Here is a 27,097-nt window from a genome sequence, read left to right as displayed (position 1 = left end):
GGCAGCACTGGGCAGGATGGGCGACAGCACAGGGCAGGATGGGCGACAGCACAGGGCAGGATGGGCGGCAGCACAGGGCAGGATGGGCGTCAGCACAGGGCAGGATGGGCGGCAGCACAGGGCAGGATGGGCGGCAGCACAGGGCAGGATGGGCGGCAGCACAGGGCAGGATGGGCGGCAGCACTGGGCAGGATGGGCGGCAGCACTGGGCAGGATGGGCGGCAGCACTGGGCAGGATGGGCGGCAGCACAGGGCAGGATGGGCGGCAGCACATGGAAGGATAAGCGACAGCACAGGGCAGGATAAGCATCAGCACAGGGCAGGATGGGCGGCAGCACATGGAAGGATAAGCGACAGCACAGGGCAGGATAAGCATCAGCACAGGGCAGGATGGGCGGGCAGCACAGGGCAGGATGGGCGACAGCACAGGGCAGGATGGGCGACAGCACAGGGCAGGATGGGCGTCAGCACAGGGCAGGATGGGCGACAGCACAGGGCAGGATGGGCGGCAGAACATGGAAGGATAAGCGTCAGCACAGGGCAGGATAAGTGTCAGCACAGGGCAGGATGGGCGACAGCACAGGGCAGGATGGGCGACAGCACAGGGCAGGATGGGCGACAGCACAGGGCAGGATGGGCGGCAGCACATGGAAGGATAAGCGTCAGCACATGGAAGGATAAGCGTCAGCACAGGGCAGGATAAGCGTCAGCAAACGGCAGGATGGGCGACAGCACAGGGCAGGATGGGCGACAGCACAGGGCAGGATGGGCGGCAGCACATGGAAGGATAAGCGTCAGCACATGGAAGGATAAGCGTCAGCACAGGGCAGGATAAGCGTCAGCATACGGCAGGATGGGCGGCAGCACAGGGCAGGATGGGCGGCAGAACATGGAAGGATAAGCAGCAGCACAGGGCAGGATAAGCGTCAGCACATGGAAGGATAAGCGTCAGCACAGGGCAGGATAAGCGTCAGCACAGGGCAGGATAAGCGTCAGCACAGGACAGGATGGGCGTCAGCACAGGGCAGGATGGGTGACAGCACAGGGCAGGATGGGCGACAGCACAGGGCAGGATGGGCGACAGCACTGGGCAGGATGGGCGGCAGCACTGGGCAGGATGGGCGGCAGCACTGGGCAGGATGGGCGGCAGCACTGGGCAGGATGGGCGGCAGCACTGGGCAGGATGGGCGTCAGCACAGGGCAGGATGGGCGACAGCACAGGGCAGGATGGGCGGCAGCACTAGGCAGGATGGGCGGCAGCACTGGGCAGGATGGGCGGCAGCACTGGGCAGGATGGGCGGCAGCACTGGGCAGGATGGGCGGCAGCACAGGGTAGGATGGGCGACAGCACAGGGCAGGATGGGCGACAGCACAGGGCAGGATGGGCGGCAGCACAGGGCAGGATGGGCGGCAGCACTGGGCAGGATGGGCGACAGCACAGGGCAGGATGGGCAGCAGGGCAGGATGGGCGGCAGCACAGGGCAGGATGGGCGGCAGCACTGGGCAGGATGGGCGGCAGCACTGGGCAGGATGGGCGGCAGCACAGGGTAGGATGGGCGGCAGGGCAGGATGGGCGACAGCACAGGGCAGGATGGGCGACAGCACAGGGCAGGATGGGCGGCAGCACAGGGCAGGATGGGCGGCAGCACTGGGCAGGATGGGCGACAGCACAGGGCAGGATGGGCAGCAGGGCAGGATGGGCGGCAGCACAGGGCAGGATGGGCGGCAGCACTGGGCAGGATGGGCGGCAGCACAGGGCAGGATGGGCGACAGCACTGGGCAGGATGGGCGGCAGCACAGGGCAGGATGGGCAGCAGGGCAGGATGGGCGGCAGCACAGGGCAGGATGGGCGGCAGCACTGGGCAGGATGGGCGGCAGCACTGGGCAGGATGGGCGGCAGCACAGGGTAGGATGGGCGGCAGGGCAGGATGGGCGACAGCACAGGGCAGGATGGGCGACAGCACAGGGCAGGATGGGCGGCAGCACAGGGCAGGATGGGCGGCAGCACTGGGCAGGATGGGCGACAGCACAGGGCAGGATGGGCAGCAGGGCAGGATGGGCGGCAGCACAGGGCAGGATGGGCGGCAGCACAGGGCAGGATGGGCGGCAGCACAGGGCAGGATGGGCGACAGCACAGGGCAGGATGGGCGACAGCACAGGGCAGGATGGGCGTCAGCACAGGGCAGGATGGGCGGCAGCACAGGGCAGGATGGGCGGCAGCACAGGGCAGGATGGGCGGCAGCACTGGGCAGGATGGGCGGCAGCACTGGGCAGGATGGGCAGCAGCACAGGGCAGGATGGGCGGCAGCACAAAGGAGAATAAGCGGCAGCACAGGACAGAGTAAAGGTTACAGGACAATACGGTTTCGCTCAGAAGGAGGCACACATGCTTGTCGGTTTCAGCTCACAACTCTGTATAGTCTCTGCAGAGATGCCAGGAGGTATAGGAACCTCTTCCCTGGTGCAGGGCTGCTCTCTTGGTCTGGTCACACTGCAGTGCCCACCATCAGATGTCAGACACTCTCTCCCAGAGCCTCATCTGTGACCTGCTCCTTCACATTTATTCCTAAACTGCTCTCCAGGAACTCTTCCCCTCCTGGACTGAAGGACCCGGTGCTCTGGTTGTGTGACCACAGGTCCTCATGCACACCACAGCAGCCTATCACAGGAAACACACTTCCATCTTCCCTGAGGAAATGCCTCCCCCAGGTTAAACGTTTTCCTATGTTTAGGAGCTCATCAATTCAGCGGGGTCTGATTCATCAACTTCTCGAATCCTAATGAGGTTGTAGACTCTTCTAAGATCCACCGTAGTGAAAATTCTGGTTCCAAGGGGTTTTGGAATCAGTAGTAGAGGATACTTGTTCTTTACGTTACATCTTTCTTTTTGACAAAAGAAGAACGAGCCATCAGCCAGTGAAAAGACCTTCAGGTGAAGCCTCTTTCCAGGATTTTTCTAATGTAGCCAGAGAATTTCAGGCAGAGATAATGGGCAAACACGTTCACACGGGACACTCCTAGGGACCACGTGTTGGCAGTGTCTCAGCTTCCTTTTTATCAAAGATAGTGAAATAGCCAGCAAAGGCTGGGGATAGACCCAGAAGATTCTGAGGAACTGATGGAGATCAGACAGGTAGAACAGGAACCAGACAGTGAGAGTAACAGCCAGAACCCCAATGCTGAATCTCCCTCGAGTACCAAACCAGGGCAGTCCCAGTAGGAGAGGGCTAGTAGACAGGGCCGTAACTACCATAGCAGCAGACCATGCTACTGCTATGGGGCCCAGGGCAAGAGGGATCATCCCCTCTTCTACTGGGGGTGAGGGGGACCTTGGCCAGGGCTCTACTCTGTAAAGGAACAACTTTTAGCAAATGAGGCAGTGGAAAAATGGCCCAAGGGTTATTGAAAGGTGTTTAGGCGAAAACCCTTCTGTCCTGGGTGGGGGGCCTGGTTTGATCCTTGCTATGGGGCCCTTACTTCTCTATGTACGCCACTGCTAGTAGATATAGGCAGGATGTAGAATAAGATCCTATCTGTGTGCAGAATCCTGACTTGAAGCTCCATGGGCTCTTGTTGACCAATGTCACCACCAAGCACTTCTCCTGGGGCATAACAAGTATTCCTATGGGGTCACCAGTCCTACACGGTAAACTGAATCTCACCTAAGGACAAAGACACAGGAAGGGAATCTCGCATTGAGAGGATAGGTATGCACATGCTAACCTTTGGCTCCACAGTTCAAACATAAGTCCTTACTGCGTCTATGTAGATGCTCCTTCTTAGACCTAGTCCAGTTGCTTAGGTTCAGGATCAGGAGATGGAGAAGATGGAAGCAAAAGTCTCTGGAGAGTAAGTGCCAAACTGGGAAACTTCCTAAAGCATTCTCTGAAGCGAATATCAATTCATGTGGCCAGAGTAATCAGGTCATCAATGGTGAATGGGATATCCCGACAAGCTAGTTCCTCTTTTATGCAGTAGTAGGCCGTGTACCGGGGTGGGCTCCCCAGGATACAGCGAAGTCATGGACAAGGAAAGCGACTCAAACACCAGTCTTGCCAATACCGTATTTTACATAGTGGTTTATTACACACCAATACATTTACACACACCCAGCCGGGAGGCTGAGACCCTTGTGCTGTACAGCGCGGCGCCCTCCGGTGGACGCTGGAGGTAAATTTACCTACTGGCGGGCTCACATAGACCAGCCACGGCTTACCTGTTATTACCTTAGAATTAGGAACAATTATTAGGGTGCGTGATGTTGACTAGCCTGCGCCACAGCACAAAAGATTATAATATTATTACATGCTATAATATTCCCCCCAATAGCACGTGCCTATAGTGTTTCTCCTCAATACACACCAGCCTGGCTTGAATTCGTTGTGACGCTTATCATCTCTGCAGAGTGAACTGGGACTTTAAACATGAAGTCCTTGTTATGAGCAGTTAACAGTACATGTGGCTGACACAAACAGAAAACCTAACTGACTACAGGCCTCCAGGATACTAGGCGCCAAAAGTGTGATGAAGTACGTGCACGATTAGTCTTACCGACCCGGGTCTGCTCTGTATAAGCTGGTGACTGTGGATAGAACAAGCATGCGGTACCGCAGTGTCTGTGGCTTTACTCCTCAGCTCTCATCTGCATTCCTGGCAGCAATTCCCCTTCCTCTGGACTAGATCAGTACATCAGTACAATGTCAGTACGCACCATGTAACTTCATTTACACAAATACAATGTTCACACAATGAGAGCTGTTTCCTCATCTCACATGTCACCCCACTAGAGTTTTTCGTCCTAGGCAATCCTCTGAGTGCAAACTCATCCTGCACATAGCGCTGTGGGTACCGGGGAAGGGACAACCCACCATTCCTTCTTCTCATTTAAGGGGATTTCCTCTGTACTCTGAGTGGAAGGAGGCATCTCCTCCATGAGCACGGGCTCACCAAAATTACAACGCCTCAGCATGTTACGGAGCAAGTTCCGAGAGGACCCTCCAGTTTCTACTGGCTCTACCTCATAGACCGGGATGGCAGGTTCTACCCTCCTCTTCACTGTGTATGGTACTGCCTCCCACCGCCCATCTAACTTCCCAGGTGGCCGTTTTGCCCTGACCATTACTCGATCGCCTGGGGCATATCCATCCCTTTGCAGGGGTCTTGGGTTAGGGTGCACCACTTGCCTAAGGCACTCCCCCACCTTGTGGACCACTTTGAGCCAGTATTTCTCAGTGGTGGCTTCATCGTATCGGGCATGTGGATCTTCAATCTCCCGGCCGGCTCTCCCAAACATGAGCATATGTGGGGAGTAACTGGTGGTACTGTGTACCCTGTTGTTATACGCCCACTATAGTTCAGGCAGGTACTCCGGCCACTGGGCTTTTTAGCTGTCCTCCAGAGTCCACACCACGTGGTTGAACCGCTTACACTCCCCATTCCCCTGAGGGAGTGGTGTGTAAACATTAGATCCCATACATTTGGAACAGCTCATTAATTAGAGTATTCTGACAACATGCCCACCGGTCCGAATTTATCCTTTGTGGACACCCAAACACCTGTATAACGTATTTACAGACCGTTCCAATGACTGACTCTGCCGTCTGGCCTCTGGTGGGTCCAACCACTGCATACATCGTGAAATTATGTGACATGACCAGACAGTACGAGTGTCCCAAGGTAGAGTACCCAATCTATACATAATCTATCATCAGGATCTCTAGGGGCGCAGGCGTCCAGATGGCCTAGACAAGTGCCCGTTGAACAGTACTCTTACTCAGCACACAGGGCCGACACTTGAAACATGCCTCAGCCACCATGTCTGCCAAGTCTGGACAGTATGCCAGCTGTTGAAGCTACTTGTACAGTTTTTCACTCCCGAAATGGGTGCACCTCTCATGGGCTTCCCAGGCATCCTCCAATTCCGATGACATGGGGATAACAATCTGTTGTCGGTACTGCAGATCTGATTGCAAGTATATGGTCCGACACAGAAGGCCCTGGGTAACACTCAGCTTAACCCACTATCACAACACTTTCCACAGGTCCAGGCAGCCATTCTGGAACTCTCCCAATCATCCAACATCAACTTTCCCAACACCATCGGCTTCCCAGACGCCACCCCACTTGAATGTGCCATGTCCTGGAACATAGGTAATCAACCAAGGTCAGGAGTTTCAGTGTCCTCTAGCTCCTCATAGTTGGCAGCCCTACAGGAACTTGGGAGAGTACTTCAGTGTGGCCGATCTCTCTCCCCAACCGAAACTTGATGCTGTATTGGTACTTGGAAAGGCGAGCCATCCACCTCTGTTCAAGCGCTTCAAGCTTGGCATTCTCCAGATGTGTTAACGGGTTTTTGTCCATCATCGCGGTCACCTCTGCACCTCTTAGGTACTGTATGAACCTTTCGGACACCAGTGCCAGTAGTTCCAATTTAAAGGAGCTATAGTTGTCAGGGTTTCTCTCCGGCAGAGGCGCAGAAGAGATGATGCTGCAGAAGAAGTATGGCCAGGCTTCTCAAAGACATTGAGGAAGGTAGCCAGAAATTCATGAAGATTGCTGGGTCCCTGCATTTCCATAACGGTGTCATCCAGGTAATTGCTTCACCTGACAGGAAGGAGTGCACAAGTGCTACCTGATACCGGTCAGAAAAAAACTGGTGAGGCAGTAACTCAAAGTGAAAGATGCACTGATTTAGGATCCCGCTCATACCATGGAGAAAGTGAGAGGTACGACCTGGAGCGCCCAGACACCATGACGGGTAGAGGAAATGGTGCAAACACTGCATCTTATGGTCGCAGTACAGGATCAGTAGCGATCATGGCACCCAAGTAGGCAGATATGGTATGTGGATAATTCAGCTGCTACTCGGCTCTTCCTGGGGCTTGCTCTACTAAGTGGCTTCTTATTAAGTGGAGTTAAAAAAACAAGGAGTTTAAGAAAAGGAGTTTGGAAACTAAGGTTGGATATAATTTCCTTGTGTGTTGTTGGCTTGGTTTAGCGTAGCCCTTCGGCTACAGCAGACAGGGTCTAGGTCTGAATCATATTTACTGTTTTACTTTTTTGCTGGTGTAATCCCCATTTAGTATGTGTTGCACAATTGACAGCGCCGTCCGGTGCACATCTTGCATGATGTCTGCAGTCCTGGAACAGCCGTTCAGGGTGCATATCTTTGTTCAAGATGTGAGCAAATAACCCGTTTGGAATCGCAAATCGAGTCTCTAAACGGGCAAGTTGCACTGAGAGGCATTGACAATTTGCAAAAGAGTTTGCTTCTCACCGAGCCTGCACTCTGGGGTAGATGAGGAGGAGGGTGACAGAGAGGAGGCTGAGGAAAGTGAGGTAGCTAGCTGGGTAACAGTTAGAAAGCGGGGTAGAGGGAAGAGTGCCAGGGAGGCTAGCCCTGATCTGACACACCCCAACAAGTTTGCACGTTTGGCAGATGAGGGGGATGTCAGTCCGGGGACGGCACTGCCGCAGCCAGACACTTCCTCTGCCAGTCAGGGGAATGCCAGCTCCGGTAAGCAGGGGGCCAGGAGAGCAGGGCAGACGGGTGCTGGTAGTGGGAGACTCCATTATTAGGGGAACAGATAGGGAAATCTGTCACAAAGACCGGGATCGCCCAACGCTGCGCTGTCTTCCTGGCGCTAGAGTTCGACACATCGCGGATCGGGCTGACAGATTACTGGGAGGGGCTGGAGAAGATCCAGCGGTCATGGTCCATATCGGAACCAATGACAAAGTTAGAGGTAGGTGGAGAGTCCTTAAAAATGATTTCAGGGATTTAGGTCCAAAGCTGAGGGCAAGGACCACAAAGGTAGTATTTTCCGAAATACTGCCTGTACCACGAGCCACACAAGAAAGGCAGCGGGAGATTAACAAGTGGCTCAAGAACTGGTGCAGGAAGGAGGGTTTTGGGTTCCTGGAGAACTGGGCGACTTCTCTATCGGCTACAGGCTCTATCGTAGGGACGGGCTGCACCTCAATGGGGAAGGGGCAGCTGTGCTGGGGGAGAAGATGGCTAGAAGGTTGGAGGAGGGTTTAAACTAGGGACTGGGGGGGAGGGAAATTACATTATAGGAGGGGAAGATAGTGCAGATAGAGACCGGGGGCAGGTAGTGGGACTGGGGGAGGAATGGAAGGAGGGACTAGAACAGTTCAGAAGGAAAGGTGTAGGGTAAAAACTATACATAAACCTCTTAAATGTATGTATACTAATGGCAGAAGCCTGACTAATAAACCGGGGAACTGGAACTAGTGATGTGTGAGGAGCACTATGACAGTGGGAATAACTGAGACACGGCTGGATGATAGCTATGACAGTGGGAATAACTGAGACACGGCTGGATGATAGCTATGACAGTGGGAATAACTGAGACACGGCTGGATGATAGCTATGACAGTGGGAATAACTGAGACACGGCTGGATGATAGCTATGACAGTGGGAATAACTGAGACACGGCTGGATGATAGCTATGACAGTGGGAATAACTGAGACACGGCTGGATGATAGCTATGACAGTGGGAATAACTGAGACACGGCTGGATGATAGCTATGACAGTGGGAATAACTGAGACACGGCTGGATGATAGCTATGACAGTGGGAATAACTGAGACACGGCTGGATGATAGCTATGACAGTGGGAATAACTGAGACACGGCTGGATGATAGCTATGACAGTGGGAATAACTGAGACACGGCTGGATGATAGCTATGACAGTGGGAATAACTGAGACACGGCTGGATGATAGCTATGACAGTGGGAATAACTGAGACACGGCTGGATGATAGCTATGACAGTGGGAATAACTGAGACACGGCTGGATGATAGCTATGACAGTGGGAATAACTGAGACACGGCTGGATGATAGCTATGACAGTGGGAATAACTGAGACACGGCTGGATGATAGCTATGACAGTTGGGAATAACTGAGACACGGCTGGATGATAGCTATGACAGGTGGGAATAACTGAGACACGGCTGGATGATAGCTATGACAGTGGGAATAACTGAGACACGGCTGGATGATAGCTATGACAGTGGGAATAACTGAGACACGGCTGGATGATAGCTATGACAGTGGGAATAACTGAGACACGGCTGGATGATAGCTATGACAGTGGGAATAACTGAGACACGGCTGGATGATAGCTATGACAGAGGGAATAACTGAGACACGGCTGGATGATAGCTATGACAGTGGGAATACTGAGACACGGCTGGATGATAGCTATGACAGTGGGAATAACTGAGACACGGCTGGATGATAGGCTATGACAGTGGGAATACTGAGGACACGGCTGGATGATAGCTATGACAGTGGGAATAACTGAGACACGGCTGGATGATAGCTATGACAGTGGGAATAACTGAGACACGGCTGGATGATAGCTATGACAGTGGGAATAACTGAGACACGGCTGGATGATAGCTATGACAGTGGGAATAACTGAGACACGGCTGGATGATAGCTATGACAGTAGGGAATAACTGAGACACGGCTGGATGATAGCTATGACAGTGGGAATAACTGAGACACGGCTGGATGATAGCTATGACAGTGGGAATAACTGAGACACGGCTGGATGATAGCTATGACAGTGGGAATAACTGAGACACGGCTGGATGATAGCTATGACAGTGGGAATAACTGAGACACGGCTGGATGATAGCTATGACAGTGGGAATAACGAGACACGGCTGGATGATAGCTATGACAGTGGGAATAACTAGACACGGCTGGATGATAGCTATGACAGTGGGAATAACTGAGACACGGCTGGATGATAGCTATGACAGTGGGAATAACTGAGACACGGCTGGATGATAGCTATGACAGTGGGAATAACTGAGACACGGCTGGATGATAGCTATGACAGTGGGAATAACTGAGACACTGGCTGGATGATAGCTATGACAGTGGGAATAACTGAGACACGGCTGGATGATAGCTATGACAGTGGGAATAACTGAGACACGGCTGGATGATAGCTATGACAGTGGGAATAACTGAGACACGGCTGGATGATAGCTATGACAGTGGGAATAACTGAGACACGGCTGGATGATAGCTATGACAGTGGGAATAACTGAGACACGGCTGGATGATAGCTATGACAGTGGGAATAACTGAGACACGGCTGGATGATAGCTATGACAGTGGGAATAACTGAGACACGGCTGGATGATAGCTATGACAGTGGGAATAACTGAGACACGGCTGGATGATAGCTATGACAGTGGGAATAACTGAGACACGGCTGGATGATAGCTATGACAGTGGGAATAACTGAGACACGGCTGGATGACAGCTATGACAGTGGGAATAACTGAGACACGGCTGGATGATAGCTATGACAGTGGGAATAACTGAGACACGGCTGGATGATAGCTATGACAGTGGGAATAACTAAGACATGGCTGGATGATAGCTATGACAGTGGGAATAACTGAGACACGGCTGGATGATAGGTATGACAGTGGGAATAACTGAGACACGGCTGGATGATAGCTATGACTGGGCGGTTAATGTACAAGGTTACAGTCTGTTTAGAAAGGATCGTCAAAACCGGAGAGGGGGGGGGTTCGCCATTACGTAAAGTCCTGTCTAAAGCCCACAGTCCGAGAAGATATAAGTGAGGGACATGGACATGTGGAGTCTCTGTGGGGAGAGATACATGGAGCTAAAAACAACAATAAATTACTAATAGGAGTTTACTATAAACCACCTAATATACCGGAGTCCACAGAAAATCTACTTCTAAACGAGACAGACGAGGCGGCAAATCATAACGAGGTGGTTATTATGGGGGAACTCCGCAGATATAGACTGGGAAACTGGGACCTGTACATCTCATAAAGGAAACAGGTTCTTGGCAATAACCAAAGACAATTACCTCTCCCAACTGGTTCAGGACCCGACTAGAGGGACGGCCATACTGGACTTAGTATTAACCAATTGGCCTGACAGAACAACAGACGTGCAGGTCGGGGGACACCTGGGAAATAGTGACCACAAAGTAATAACCTTCCAATTATCATTCAAAAGAGCGTTTCTACAGGGAGGAACAAAAATACCAAACTTCAAAAAAGCTCAATTTAGCCAACTAAGAGAGGCCATAGGCCGAACTTTCTGGGACAAAGTCCTCAAAAAAAAAAAATACAGCCACAAAATGGGATATCTTTAAAAACATCCTAAAATCTCAGTGTGAGAGGTGCATACCGTATGGGAATAAAGGGTTAAGGAACAAAAATAAACCAATGTGGATAAATAGAACTGTAAAGAAGGCAATAAGTGACAAAAGGAAAGCATTTCATTCACTAAAACAGGAAGGGAGCGAGGAAGCACTGAAAAACTATAAGGAAAAAAATAGAATATGTAAAAAACAAATAAAAGCGGCCAAACTAGAGACCGAGAGATTAATTGCCAAAGAGAGTGAAACTACCCCTAAAATGTTCTTCAATTATATAAATGTTAAAAAGTATAAATCTGAAGGTGTCGGCCTCTACAGAGTGATGAGGGGGGAGTCGCAGAGAGCGACGAGGAGAAAGCAAAGCTGTAAAATATTTTTTTCTCCACTGTATTCACTGAGGAAAATAAACTGTCAGATAAAATGCAGAATGCAAAAATAAATTCCCCATTAGAAGTGTCCTGTCTGACCCAGGAAGAAGTACAACAGCGACTCAAAAGGATTAGAATAGACAAATCACCGGGACCAGATGGCATACACCCCCGTATCCTAAAGGAATTAAGTAATGTCATATCCAGACCCTTATTTCTGATATTTGCAGACTCTATACTGACAGGGAATGTCCCACAGGATTGGCGCATGGCAAATGTGGTGCCAATATTCAAAAAGGGGCCAAAAACAGACCCCAGAAACTATAGGCCGGTAAATCTAACATCTGTTGTGGGTAAACTGTTTGAAGGTTTTCTGAGAGATGCTATATTAGAGCATCTCAACAGAAATAAGCAAATAACGCCATATCAGCATGGCTTCGTGAGGGATCGGTCATGTCAGACTAATGTAATCAGTTTCTATGAGGAGGTAAGTTGTAGACTTGACAGCGGCGAATCAATGGATGTCGTATATCTGGACTTCTCCAAAGCATCTGACACTGTACCACATAAAAGGTTAGTATATAAGATGAGAATGCTCGGACTGGGAGAAAACGTCTGTATGTGGGTAAGTAACTGGCTGAGGGATAGAAAACAGAGGGTGGTTATTAATGGTACACACTCAGATTGGGTCACTGTCACTAGTGGGGTACCTCAGGGGTCAGTACTGGAGAGGTCACTGTCACTAGTGGAGTACCTCAGGGGTCAGTACTGGAGGGGTCACTGTCACTAGTGGAGTACCTCAGGGGTCAGTACTGGAGGGGTCACTGTCACTAGTGGGGTACCTCAGGGGTCAGTACTGGAGGGGTCACTGTCACTAGTGGGGTACCTCAGGGGTCAGTACTGGAGGGGTCACTGTCACTAGTGGGGTACCTCAGGGGTCAGTACTGGAGGGGTCACTGTCACTAGTGGGGTACCACAGGGGTCAGTACTGGAGGGGTCACTGTCACTAGTGGGGTACCACAGGGGTCAGTACTGGAGGGGTCACTGTCACTAGTGGGGTACCACAGGGGTCAGTACTGGAGGGGTCACTGTTACTAGTGGGGTACCACAGGGGTCAGTACTGGAGGGGTCACTGTCACTAGTGGGGTACCTCAGGGGGTCAGTACTGGAGGGGTCACTGTCACTAGTGGGGTACCTCAGGGGTCAGTATTGGGCCCTATTCTCTTCAATATATTTATTAATGATCTTGTAGAAGGGCTTGCACAGTAAAATATCAATTTTCGCAGATGACACTAAACTGTGTAAAGTAATTTACACTGATGAGGACAGTATACTGTATATATACTACAGAGGACAGTATACTGTATATATACTACAGAGGACAGTATACTGTATATATACTACAGAGGACAGCATACTGTGTATATACACTACAGAGGACAGTATACTGTATATATACACTACAGAGGACAGTATACTGTGTATATACTACAGAGGACAGTATACTGTATATATATATATATATATATATATACTACAGAGGACAGTATACTGTATATATACTACAGAGGACAGTATACTGTATATATACTACAGAGGACAGTATACTACTACAGAGGGATCTGGATAAATTGGAGGCTTGGGCAGATAAGTGGCAAATGGGGTTTAACACTGATAAATGTAAAGTTATGCACATGGGAAGGAATAATGCAAGTCACCCGTACATACTAAATGGTAAAACACTGGGTAACACTGACATGGAAAAGGATCTAGGAATTTTAATAAACAGCAAACTAAGCTGTAGAAACCAGTGTCAGGCAGCTGCTGCCAAGGCCAATAAGATAATGGGTTTCATCAGAAGGGGCATAGATGGCGGTGATGAGAACATAGTCCAACCACTTTACACATCACTAGTCAGACCGCACATGGAGGACTGTGTACAGTTCTGGGCTCCTGTGAACAAGGCAGACATAGCAGAGCTGGAGAGGGTCCAGAGGAGGGCAACTAAAGTAATACCTGGAATTGGGCAACTACAGGACCCTGAAAGATGATCAAAATTAGGGTTATTCACTATAGAAAAAAGACGACTGAGAGGAGATCAAATTAATATGTATAAATATATCAGGGGTCAGTACAGAGATCACTCCCATCATCTATTTATCCCCAGGACAGTAACTGTGACGAGGGGACATCCTCTGCGCCTGGAGGAAAGAAGGTTTGTACACAAACATAGAAGAGGATTCTTTACGGTAAGAGCAGTGAGACTATGGACTCTATACTGTAAGAGCAGTGAGACTATGGACTCTATACTGTAAGAGCAGTGAGACTATGGACTCTATACTGTAAGAGCGGTGAGACTATGGACTCTATACTGTAAGAGCAGTGAGACTATGGACTCTTTACTGTAAGAGCAGTGAGACTATGGACTCTTTACTGTAAGAGCGGTGAGACTATGGACTCTGTACTGTAAGAGCAGCGAGACTATGGACTCTTTACTGTAAGAGCAGTGAGACTATGGACTCTTTACTGTAAGAGCGGTGAGACTATGGACTCTTTACTGTAAGAGCAGTGAGACTATGGACTCTTTACTGTAAGAGCAGTGAGACTATGGACTCTATACTGTAAGAGCAGTGAGACTATGGACTCTTTACTGTAAGAGCAGTGAGACTATGGACTCTATACTGTAAGAGCAGTGAGACTATGGACTCTATACTGTAAGAGCAGTGAGACTATGGACTCTACTGTAAGAGCAGTGAGACTATGGACTCTTTACTGTAAGAGCAGTGAGACTATGGACTCTGTACTGTAAGAGCAGCGAGACTATGGACTCTTTACTGTAAGAGCAGTGAGACTATGGACTCTTTACTGTAAGAGCAGTGAGACTATGGACTCTTTACTGTAAGAGCAGTGAGACTATGGACTCTTTACTGTAAGAGCAGTGAGACTATGGACTCTTTACTGTAAGAGCAGTGAGACTATGGACTCTTTACTGTAAGAGCAGTGAGACTATGGACTCTGTACTGTAAGAGCAGTGAGACTATGGACTCTATACTGTAAGAGCAGTGAGACTATGGACTCTTACTGTAAGAGCAGTGAGACTATGGACTCTTACTGTAAGAGCAGTGAGACTATAGGACTCTTTACTGTAAGAGCAGTGAGACTATAGACTCTTACGGTAAGAGCAGTGAGACTATGGACTCTATACGGTAAGAAGCAGTGAGACTATGGACTCTTTACTGTAAGAGCAGTGAGACTATGTGGACTCTATACTGTAAGAGCATGGAGACTATGGACTCTGTACTGTAAGAGCAGTGAGACTATAGACTCTATACTGTAAGAGCAGTGAGACTATGGACTCTTTACTGTAAGAGCAGTGAGACTATGGACTCTATACTGTAAGAGCAGTGAGACTATGGACTCTATACTGTAAGAGCGGCGAGACTATGGACTCTTTACGGTAAGAACAGTGAGACTTTGGACTCTGTACTGTAAGAGCAGTGAGACTATGGACTCTTTACTATAAGAGCATTGAGGACCTATGGACTCTATACTGTAAGAGCAGTGAGACTATGGACTCTTTACTGTAAGAGCAGTGAGACTATGGACTCTATACTGTAAGAGCAGTGAGACTATGGACTCTAAGAGCTATGAGACTATGGACTCTATCTGTAAGAGCAGTGAGACTATGGACTCTATACTGTAAGAGCAGTGAGACTATGGACTCTATACTGTAAGAGCAGTGAGACTATGGACTCTATACTGTAAGAGCAGTGAGACTATGGACTCTATACTGTAAGAGCAGTGAGACTATGGACTCTTTACTGTAAGAGCAGTGAGACTATGGACTCTGTACTGTAAGAGCAGGTGAGACTATGGACTCTTTACTGTAGAGCAGTTGAGACTATGGACTCTATACTGTAAGAGCGTGAGACTATGGACTCTTTACTGTAAGAGCGGTGAGACTATGGACTCTTTACTGTAAGAGCAGTGAGACTATGGACTCTTATACTGTAACGAGCAGTGAGACTATGGACTCTATACTGTAAGAGCAGTGAGACTATGGACTCTTACTGTAAGAGCAGTGAGACTATGGACTCTATACTGTAAGAGCAGTGAGACTATGGACTCTATACTGTAAGAGCAGTGAGACTATGGACTCTATACTGTAAGAGCAGTGAGACTATGGACTCTATACTGTAAGAGCAGTGAGACTATGGGACTCTTTACTGTAAGAGCAGTGAGGACTATGGACTCTATACTGTAAGAGCAGTGAGACTATGGACTCTGTACTGTAAGAGCAGTGAGACTATGGACTCTATACTGTAAGAGCAGTGAGACTATGGACTCTATACTGTAAGAGCAGTGAGACTATGGAATCTTTACTGTAAGAGCGGTGAGACTATGGACTCTATACTGTAAGAGCAGTGAGACTATGGACTCTTTACTGTAAGAGCAGTGAGACTATGGACTCTATACTGTAAGAGCAGTGAGACTATGGACTCTATACTGTAAGAGCAGTGAGACTATGGACTCTTTACTGTAAGAGCAGTGAGACTATGGACTCTATACTGTAAGAGCAGTGAGACTATGGACTCATTACTGTAAGAGCAGTGAGACTATGGACTCTATACTGTAAGAGCAGGAGACTATGGACTCTATACTGTAAGAGCAGTGGAGACTATGGACTCTTTACTGTAAGAGCAGTGAGACTATGGACTCTATACTGTAAGAGCAGTGAGACTATGGACTCTTTACTGTAAGAGCAGTGAGACTATGGACTCTATCCTGTAAGAGCAGTGAGACTATGGACTCTATACTGTAAGAGCAGTGAGACTATGGACTCTTTACTGTAAGAGCAGGTGAGACTATGGACTCTATACTGTAAGAGCAGTGAGACTATGGACTCTTTACTGTAAGAGCAGTGAGCTATGACTCTATGTAAGGCATGGACTATGACTCTACTGTAAGAGCATGAGACTATGGACTCTATACTGTAAGAGCAGTGAGACTATGGACTCTATACTGTAAGAGCAGTGAGACTATGGACTCTATACTGTAAGAGCAGTGAGACTATGGACTCTATACTGTAAGAGCAGTGAGACTATTGACTCTATACTGTAAGAGCAGTGAGACTATGGACTCTTTACTGTAAGAGCAGTGAGACTATGGACTCTTTACTGTAAGAGCAGTGAGACTATGGACTCTGTACTGTAAGAGCAGTGAGACTATGGACTCTATACTGTAAGAGCAGTGAGACTATGGACTCTATACTGTAAGAGCAGTGAGACTATGGATTCTATACTGTAAGAGCACTGAGACTATGGACTCTATACTGTAAGAGCAGTGAGACTATGGACTCTTTACTGTAAGAGCAGTGAGACTATGGACTCTTTACTGTAAGAGCAGTGAGACTATGGACTCTTTACTGTAAGAGCAGTGAGACTATGGATTCTTTACGGTAAGAGCGGTGAGACTATGGAACTCTCTGCCTGAGGAGGTGGTGATGGTGAGTACAATAAAGGAATTCAAGAGGGCCCTGGACGTATTTCTGGAGTGTAATAATATTACAGGTTATAGCTACTAGAGAGGGGTCGCTGATCTAGGGAGTTATTCTGATGGCCTGATTGGAGTCGGGAAGGAAGTTTATAGTCCCCTAAAGTGGTGTTTTTTTTTTTTTTTTTTTGCCTTCCTCTGGATCAACTTGCGGGATAACAGGCCGAACTGGATGGACAAATGTCTTTTTTCGGCCTTATGTACTATGTTACTATGTTACTCCTGGAGGCCATGGTCAGTGGTCAGTTCTTTATATACTTTGGGTAGCTCCATACTGAGTATGCCAGCAGTTTCTATGGCCTGGGCAAACTGTTATAGTAGGCACTGGGTGTGTCAATCAAATGGTTTGACTTTGAAATGAACCAAAGGGCACTACTCTGGCAGTCTCCTGGTATTCACCCTTTAACCCCTATAAAGGAATATGGACTTCACTGTATGGGAGTCAGCAAGCCAGGGTCGGACTAGACCACCAGACAATCCTCTGGTACGAGCTCTGACAATACTAGACCTCTAATAAGACAGGGCCTTTAAGGCCCTATACACACAGAGGGTGGGCGCTCAGAATCATTTCCTCTGGTGGATCCAAGGGCCCTCAGTCCGACTCTGCACCAGGCTACTACATCTTGGTACGGTTGACAGCTGACCCACCGGGGTTACAGACACCAGTGCAGAATACTGAAGGATCAGACAAAACTCAGACCGTAACAGGCCGTGGTCGGTCCATGGGCCGACAAAAGGAACAAACACCTTAGCATGGAGCAGGTACACCAGAAACCTAATTGCTCAGGCAAAGAAATAAGGTCAGCAGTACAGTGCTATAGCAGAAGCTGATTAGCAATCAGAAGCAGCCGCACACAGAGCAAGGGAAGGCGTAGAGTGCTAGTGAAGGCAAAAATGGGAGTAGTAGTTACTCAATGAGTAATGTACCAACTTCCCAGACACAGTGAGAAATGGGCACAGGCTGCCAAAGTAACACATGGATTACCCTTACACATCAAGTCTCATTGGGGGGTTCAGTTCAAATGCTGATTAACTGTGACACTTCACTTCTGCATGTCACGATGACTAGGTTGCTTTACTTCTCTTTCTTTAATGTATATGGTCACTGTAACGGACCGTTTCAGCAGACAAGGGGTTAAAATCCGTTTAGGCGATATGCCCCTTTCTGAGAGACAGGCACAGCTACTGCAGAACACCAACCTCCCGAACTGGATACAAAATAGCACTCCAAACTGGAACCTCGCGAATAGCTGCCGGCAGACGAACAGGAAAAGCGTACAGTCAGCTTACACTCCTGGCAATCAGTCTCTAACAGCATATAGGGAATCCCCCCAATAACGAGACAAGGCTCTGTCTTGAGGGTCAGCAGTGGTCTGACTGTACTTCAAGTACAGCCTCTTTTATTCATAAAAAACATACATAGTACTGCCCACAGGGTTTTGAAATCCAACCAATCAATATCTTACAACACACAATGCAAGTACAGCAACCAATCGTTCCCGCCCCCTAGAGGACCAGAAGGGAGACTGCGACACAGAACAGATACAACACATCCCCACAATGCATCATGGTTTCCTCCTCTCTGCCTGGGAGACGACCGAAGACAATCCAATTATCTCTCAGGACAAAGGGGAGATCACCAATACACACGTGGAGACAACAGGACAGACATCACCATTTAAACACACAATGGGACAATGGGACAATAGAACCACACCCAGCATATTCCTCCCAAGCTGACAAGTTACACTTATTATAAGTTGTTACAACTTTGTGAGGTTACATTGTCCATACATACAACTTACATCAATTTAAACAGTATAACTTGGGGGACAAACCTATCCAAAATTCACTGGAATAGGTTCAGGGGTTTAAAGTTACTATGGGCCATAATCCTGAGGCAAGAGGCTTTTAAACAGCCCCCTCCAAAACCCAGTGGCGAGGTTGGTTTTGCCACAGTCACCAACTAAGGGTTCCTCTTCTCCTATGGAGGGCTAGCAGCTGATGCCGCTATGAATAACGTCAACCAAGTATGGCAAGAAACCAAGACTTCTCTGCTACAGGCCTCTGCTGGCATGAAAAAGGGTAGGACTTTACTTCAACTTGCTCCTGGAGACAAGGTCTGGCTCTCATCAAAGAACATCAGACTCAGAGTTCCCTTATACAAGTGGGCATCGTCCATCAGTGGTCCCTTCAGGTCCTGACACTGATGAATCTGGTCTGCTACATGTTGCGCCTTCCAGTCTCTCCCTCCTCACTTCAGTGGTGTTTGATCGCTATTCCAGAGGTTCTGGTTCTGTATAAGGATTAAAGGGTAAATACCAGGGGACCTCCAGGATAAGGCCTTTAGGTTTAGCCCAATGTCAAATTGGTTGGTTGACACAATGGTTTCACAACCCCCATAACCAATAAGTGGCAGTGTAAGTTGCCTGCTTGAAGGCCTACAGCTCTCAAGAGATGTGACCACAGGTCCTGTGTCTGCAATGACATTACTCATCAAGCTCTTTGACCACAATGCACATCTATGTATAAAACATCAGCTGTGGTCTCAGTCCGGGCTGCGGTACAGGTCGGACATACATTCAGTCCTGAACATGGCTGACGGGGTCGCTCCACACCATGCAAGCAAAAGCACAGAGCAGGATATGTGACAGCAGAGAGCAGACCACACGGCAGAGAGAGTGCGCTCCTCACCATGACAGTCCTGCACACAGCGAGATCCTGCGCAGTCTCGGAGTCCGGAACAGGTCAAAGTAGGAGTAGTTGGTGGAGGACGATCCTAATGAGTCCACCAGCTTCTGGATATTCTGTAAAATAGTGAAAAAGGAGCACACATGAGAGCACCCCCATGATGGGGTCCTACAGTCATGATGACCGCAGCATTGTGTCCGTACACAAGAGCCATAATGTATCATATACCCCTAAAATAATGACACCCCAACATGTAAGTGCCGCCACAATGCTATAGCGCCTATAGAAGCCCTCCAGATAGCACAGGGTCAGGGGCACAGCTCCATCCGCTTCTTCAGAACCTACAGACAGCAGCGGAGGGAGCAGCATCTGACTACATAGGGGTGTCACATAGTATCCTTACATACAAGTAGTATAGGGGGACACTCCTCGTCAAATCAAAAGTGACAGGTGGACACGCCCCTTTCCCTGCCCATAACCCCGCCCACTCCACCCAAAGTCCCGCCCCTGGCACCCTACCCAAACTCCAACTAAATACCGCCCATTCAAATCCCCTTTATTCTGTTAGATCTGATATTACGTCAGTAATTTAATTAAGTTTTAATATCTTTATAAATAAAATGATATTAAGCTTATATTAAAGGGGGATTCCCATCACAACGATCACTGGTAAATCTCCTAATGATTTGACTGATCATTTTTGTAAATACATTTAATTCCCCAATTCCCACCCTTTTTGAGAAAATAATTCCCTTCTTACATGATTGTTGTCTTTCGTCTCCCCTGGTTACGGCCACCTCTCCTGTCGAATCCCGCTGGGCCGCCCTTGCGCAGAAGACTGAAGATTTTCTCGCGGCCGGGCCGCGCAATGTCCTGAACGCGCACGCCGCCGCGCATGCGCCGTGATGACTTCTTACTAGCCAGTATAGTACAGAGCCACAAACGCGCATGCCGGCTCTGTACCATACAGGCCAGGAATAAGTCACCATGGCGCATGCGCGGCGGCGTGCGTGTTCAAGACATTGCGCGGCCCGGCCGGGAGAAAATCTTCAGTCTTCTGCGCAAGCGCGGCCCAGCCGGGAGAAGACGTCAATCAAGCCCAGCCGAATCCAGGAAGTGAACGTCACGCTGGACGAAGGTAAGTATGAAAACTGAAGATGGGAGTACCCCTATAACCTCTTACTAAGGCATTATAAATAATGACAATAAATGATCCGTCTAGGGTCCTAAAACTAAAAGACCTTTGATGATGTCACCGCAGGTCCTTAAAGTTAACTATTGCATTCCCTTTGTTAGTGACCTGCGATCTTTGAAATTAGCTTTTAGTCATATACGATTGTGTTTAATATAAATCTACGGCGTCCGTGATTTAAGCAAAAATATATCAACAGAATATGAAGCTATCCAGCTGATCCGTCTGTCCTGCATCTATCTATCTATTAGCTAAAGGACCTTTGATGAGTCCCTTTCCCTGCCCATAAACCGCCCAGGCCTCCCACAAAGCCCCGCCCAAAGATGATGTCACCGCAGGTCCTTAAGGGTAACTGTTGCAGTCCCTTTTGTTAGTGACCTGCGATCTCTGAAACTTGCTTTAATTTATACGATCGTGCTTAATAAAATCAAAGGCATCCATGATTTAACCCCTTGGCTACCGGAGGTTTTTTCATTTTTGCGTTTTAATTTTTCTTCCCTATTTTCCGTGAGCCATAACTTTTTAATTTTTCCGGTCACGTAGCTGTATAAGGGCTTATTTTTTGCGGGACAAGTTGTACTTTCTAATGCCAGCATTAATTGTGGCATAAAATGTAGTGAGAAACAGGGAAAAAATCCAAATGGGGTGGAATTGGGAAAAAAAAAGTTTTTTTTACATCACTATATTCTGACCCCCATAACTTTTATACTTACGTGTACTGAGCTGTGTGGGGCTCATTTTTTGCAAAACAATCTGTACATTTTATTGATACCATTTTGGAGTGTGTGTGACTTTTTGATCACATTTATCTACCTATCTATCTATTATCTATCTATTTATCTATCTATCTATCTATTATCTATCTATTTATCTATCTATCTATCTATCTATCTATCTATCTATTATCTATCTATTATCTATCTATTTATTTATCTATCTATCTATCTATTATCTATCTATTTATCTATCTATCTATCTATCTATCTATCTATTATCTATCTATTTATTTATCTATCTAGCTATCAATCATATACAAACCGGATTCCAAAAAAGTTGGGACACTAAACAAAGGATGAATAAAAGCTGAATGCAATGATGTGGAGATGGCAAATGTCACTATGTTATCTGTAACAGAACGTAGATGACGGATCAAACGTTTAATCCGAGTAAATGTATCATTTTAAAGGAAAAATATGTTGATTTAAATTTTCATGGTGTCAACAAATCCCCAAAAAGTTAGGACAAGTAGCAATAAGAGGCTGGAAAAAGTAAGTTTGAGCATAACGAAGAGCTGGAAGAGCAATTAACAGTAATTAGGTCAATTGGCAACATGATTGGGTATAAAAAGAGCTTCTCAGAGCGGCCGTGTCTCTCAGAAGCCAAGATGGGTAGAGGATCACCAATTCCCACAATGCCGCGCAGAAAGATAGTGGAGCAATATCAGAAAGGTGTTACCCAGCGAAACATTGCAAAGACTTTGCATCTATCATCATCAACTGTGCAGAACATCATCCGAAGCTTCAGAGAATCTGGAACAATCTCTGTGCGTAAGGGTCAAGGCCGTAAAACCATACTGGATGCCCGTGATCTCCGGGCCCTTACACGACACCGCACCACAAACAGGAATGCTACTGTAAAGGAAATCCCAGAATGGGCTCAGGAATACTTCCAGAAACCATTGTCAGTGACCACAATCCACCGTGCCATCCGCCGCTGCCAGCTGAAACTCTACAGTGCAAAGAAGAAGCCATTTCTAAGCAAGATCCACAAGCTCAGGCGTTTTCACTGAGCCAGGGGTCATTTACAATGGAGTGTGGCAAAATGGAAGACTGTTCTGTGGTCAGACGAGTCACGATTCGAAGTTCTCTTTGGAAATCTGGGACGCCATGTCATCCGGACCAAAGAGGACAAGGACAACCCAAGTTGTTATCAACGCTCAGTTCAGAAGCCTGCATCTCTGATGGTATGGGGTGGCATGAGTGCGTGTGGCATGGGCAGCTTGCATGTCTGGAAAGGCACCATCAATGCAGAAACATATATTCAGGTTCTAGAACAACATCTGCTCCCATCCAGACGTCATCTCTTTCAGGGAAGACCCTGCATTTTCCAACAAGATAATGCCAGACCACATTCTGCATCAATCACAACATCATGGCTGCGTAGGAGAAGGATCCGGGGACTGAAATGGCCGGTCTGCAGTCCAGATCTTTCAGCTATAGAGAACATTTGGCGCATCATAAAGAGGAAGGTGCAACAAAGAAGGCCCAAGACGATGGAACAGTTAGAGGCCGGTATTAGACAAGAATGGGAGAGCATTCCTATTTCTAAACCTGAGAAACTGGTCTCCTCGGTCCCCAGACGTCTGCTGAGTGTTGTAAGAAGAAGGGGAGATGCCACACAGCGGTGAAAATGGCCTTGTCACAACTTTTTGGGGATTTGTTGACACCATGAAATTCTGATTCAACATATTTTTCCCTTAAAATGGTACATTTTCTCAGTTTAAACTTTTGTTCCGTGATTTATGTTCTATTCTGAATAAAATATTAGAAGTTGCCATCTCCACATCATTGCATTCAGTTTTTATTCACGATTTGTATAGTGTCCCAACTTTTTTGGAATCCGGTTTGTATCTATCAAGCCGATATCTATCTATCTATCTAACTATCTGTATTTCATAAAATGGACGCTAAATCGGCACTCGGGAAAGTTGGGTGCCGCAATTAGCTATTGTCATTATTTATAAATGCTACATATCTGTGTTAGATGGTTCAAATATTTAGTTTAAATCATGGATGCCTTCGCTTTTATTAAACACGATTGTATAAATTAATATAACGGTTGTATTACACTACACACTGACACCGTCTATAGCGATACACAAGGGCGATGGGAGGTCTGTATGGGGACGTCAAGACCTATATTTGAAGTCTCCATATATGACAATGTATAAGCCCATACATTAGTAAGACGCGCCCGTATCTATGGTATAAGGACAGACAATGGGGGTCTTCTTGCTCTCACTCTGTTGGGGGTTGGTTGCTGCTGAACATGATTGAAGACACAGATGGAGCCTAAGAAGGAATCCTCCCCTTAAGAACGGATACTCGTGGACAATTAGATTACGACTTCCTAAACTATTTTTGTAAGTGGATCCCCCGTCAGTGGAGATTCCACATGTTACATAGGTTTGTGTCGTCGTTGTATACACAAAGTGGGGGGAAATTTCATTTTTATAATTTTTTAAAAATTTTTTTTAAATACAATGAAAGAATTTATAGTCCTCAGGTGCCTCTCAGTCCACCCCAAGTGATGAACTTCAGGGGCTGCTGAGAAGAGACTATACAGCCTTTTCCTCGCACAAGCCACTGGTCCAATTATCTGCAGACTATCTCACCTCTTTGTTTTCAGTGAAAGAATTCAGTTTCTTCCATTCATTGCAGCACATCGCATCAGCTCCTTCTCTCCTCTCTCAATAAAGCCTTTACTCAGCAACCACCGAGGTGATTCAGAAAGCCACCTGTAATAAGAAAGAGAGCAGAGAAGAGGGTGAGAGAGGAGAGGAGGAGGGAAGAGGAAAGAGAGAGGAGGCGGATGAGACAAGAAGAAGTAGCGGAGAGGAGAAGAGGAGATGGAAGGAAAAAGAGAGTGGAGAGAAGAGGAAAGGAGAGGAGGAGTAAAGAGGATGAGACAAGGAGAAGAGAGGAGGAGGGAAGAAGAAAGCAAAGGAGGAGAGAGAATGAAAGAGGTGGAGGGATGATTAGAGAGGAGGGGAGAAAAGGAAAGACAGAGGAGGAGAGAATGGAAGAAGAATTAGAGAGAAAGAGGATTAGAGAGGAGGAAACGGGAGGAAGGGGGAAGAGAGAGAAGAGGAGATGGAAGGAAAGAGAATAAGAAAGGGAGGAGAGAAGAAGAGGAAAGAGGAGGAGAGAGATGTAAAGAGTAGAGGAAGGGAGAAGGAAATAGAATGAAAGATGGGAGGGGGGAGAAAAGAGGAGATCAGTGCAAGGAGGAAGAGAACAGGAGAGAGAATAAAAGAGGAAAATATAGAAGGAAAGTGAGAGAAGAGAAAAGAGGAGGCAAGAGGAGGATAGAGGAAGAAGGGGGAGGGGGCGAGTGGAGAACACATAGGCAAGGAGGTGGAGGAAAGAGAAGGACACGGAGGAAGGAGCAACCGAGAGGAGGAAAGAGCAGCAGAGATGAGTGGAGAAAAGAGGATAAGATAGTAGAGGAGGAGAGCAGAAACAGGTGGAATCAGGAGGAGAAAGAAGAAAAAAAGGAAGGAGAAGAGAAGAGAAGAGGAAAAGGATACGAGACATGGGAAAAAAGGAGCATTTGGGGAGAGAGGAGGGAAATGGAGGAAAGAAAAGGAGGAAAGGGAGAAAAGAAAAAAAGAGGGAGGCTGAAAAAGGAGGAGAACACAGAGAAGAAAGAGGAAGAGAGAGAGAGGAGGAAAGAGGAATAGGTATCAAAGTTATGGAGGACAGAGAGAAAACAGAAAGAAAGAGAGAGAGATAAGAAGAAAGAAGGAAAGAGAAAGGTGGAAAAGGACAAAGAAGAGAGGAAGAAAAAGGGAGGAAAAAGATTAGCAAAAGTAAGAAAGGAGGAAAAGGAGAAAAAAACAGAGAAGAGGAAAGAAAAGCAAAGACAGAGTGGGGGATAATGAGAAAATTGAGGAAAAAGGAGGAGAGAAAAGATAAAGGGAAAAGGGGAAAGCAAGAAGAAAATCTGAAAAGAGGAGGAGAAAGAGAAAAAAGGGAAAGAGAGTAGGAGAGAGAAGGAAAGAAAATAAGGGAGAGAACACGTGAATAGAAGTGGAAATGGAGGAAAGAAAAAGAAAGAGAATGAAGGAAACAGGAAAGAGAAGAGAAAGAGACAGGAAGGAAGACGAGGGATAAAAAAAGAAAGAGAGGAATAAAATAGGAGGATGAAATATATTGATAGAAGAGTTAAAATTAGGAAAGAGATAGAAGGAAAGGGGAAAAGGGAAGAGGAAAGAGAAGACAAAGAAAGGCGAAAAGATGAGGTATAAGGAGTAAAGAGAAAAGGAAAGAGAAGGAGAAAGTGGAAAAAGGAGGAAAGAGAACAGGAGAGATGGGCAAAGAGGAGGAGAAGTGAAGAAAGAAAAAATAGAAGAGATGGGGAGCAAAATGCAGAGAAGGAAAATGAGGACAGAGGAGTACGGAGTAGAATGAAAAGGATAAAAAAAAAACAGGTAAAGGAGGAAAGAACAAAAAAGAGGAAAGAGAGAAGAACAGGAAAGGGCAGTGTGGCGAAACCAACCTCGCCACGGTGTTTTGGAGGGGGCTGTTTGCCAGCCTCCTGCCCTGGGATTATGGCCCCATAAGTTATTGGGTCTTAAGGCACTTGGGACGGAGCCCTCTGTCCCTGGATTGCATCCTCTGCCTTACTTGCTTGGATGAAGCACATGGTGAGAACAATAGATAGCGGCCATTTTACCTCACAGACACTGTTCTGACTTTCCACACGGTGCTATCTTGCCTGTATTTGGTGCACAGAGACATCATTCAGTAGTTTGAAACTACCAAACAGGGGACACATTTATTAGTGACTATTTTCTGTATAACTTGTATATTTTCGGTGTAACTGGCATAAAACTGTATCTTCCAAACTACTGAACGGATGTGGGTGAATTTTGGATATGTGGTTCACCCAGATCCCCCAGTTCCGAGGATATATTGGTTATGGGGTTATTGCATGTTTTGGGGTTCCTGTGATATGTTTTAGAAAACTGTATTTCACTGCCTTTGATAATTATATTCGCCATTGTGTTCAATAATCATCACCGGCAGAGGGGAGGATTTTGTGTGGGTGCGTTTCTATTGTCCCATTGCGTGTTTAAATGGTGATGTCTGTCCTGTTGTCTCCACATGTGTATTGGCGATTTCCCTTTGTCCTGAGAGATAATTGGATTACTTCTCGGTTGTCTCTGGGACAGAGAGGAGGAAACCATGATGCATTGTGGGGATGTGTTGTATCTGTCCTGTATTTGCAACAACTGTAATAAAAACCAGGCTTGGTGTGCCAACACATCAGACCACTGCTTGACCCTCAACACGGAGCCTTGTCTCGTTATTGGGG

General features: G+C 47.3%; 1 protein-coding gene across 1 annotated transcript in view; it reads right to left on the bottom strand.

Moving 5' to 3' along the window:
- The window catches only part of SLC22A7 (solute carrier family 22 member 7), a 108,821-nt gene that overhangs the window by 26,661 nt on the left and 55,063 nt on the right, over window positions 1–27,097 (bottom strand). Inside the window, exons 6-7 of the mRNA XM_044291337.1 lie at window positions 24,422–24,515; window positions 19,810–19,922 (exon numbers count right to left, since the gene is read on the bottom strand). Of these exons, the coding sequence (XP_044147272.1) occupies window positions 19,810–19,922; window positions 24,422–24,515 (207 nt within the window). The remainder of the gene's footprint in view (window positions 1–19,809; window positions 19,923–24,421; window positions 24,516–27,097) is intronic.

The sequence above is a fragment of the Bufo gargarizans genome, chromosome 4 (assembly GCF_014858855.1).
Source record: "Bufo gargarizans isolate SCDJY-AF-19 chromosome 4, ASM1485885v1, whole genome shotgun sequence".
In the NCBI taxonomy this organism is placed as follows: domain Eukaryota; kingdom Metazoa; phylum Chordata; class Amphibia; order Anura; family Bufonidae; genus Bufo; species Bufo gargarizans.
Note: the sequence above shows the minus strand (reverse complement) of the source record. Positions and strands in the feature narration are given on the sequence as shown.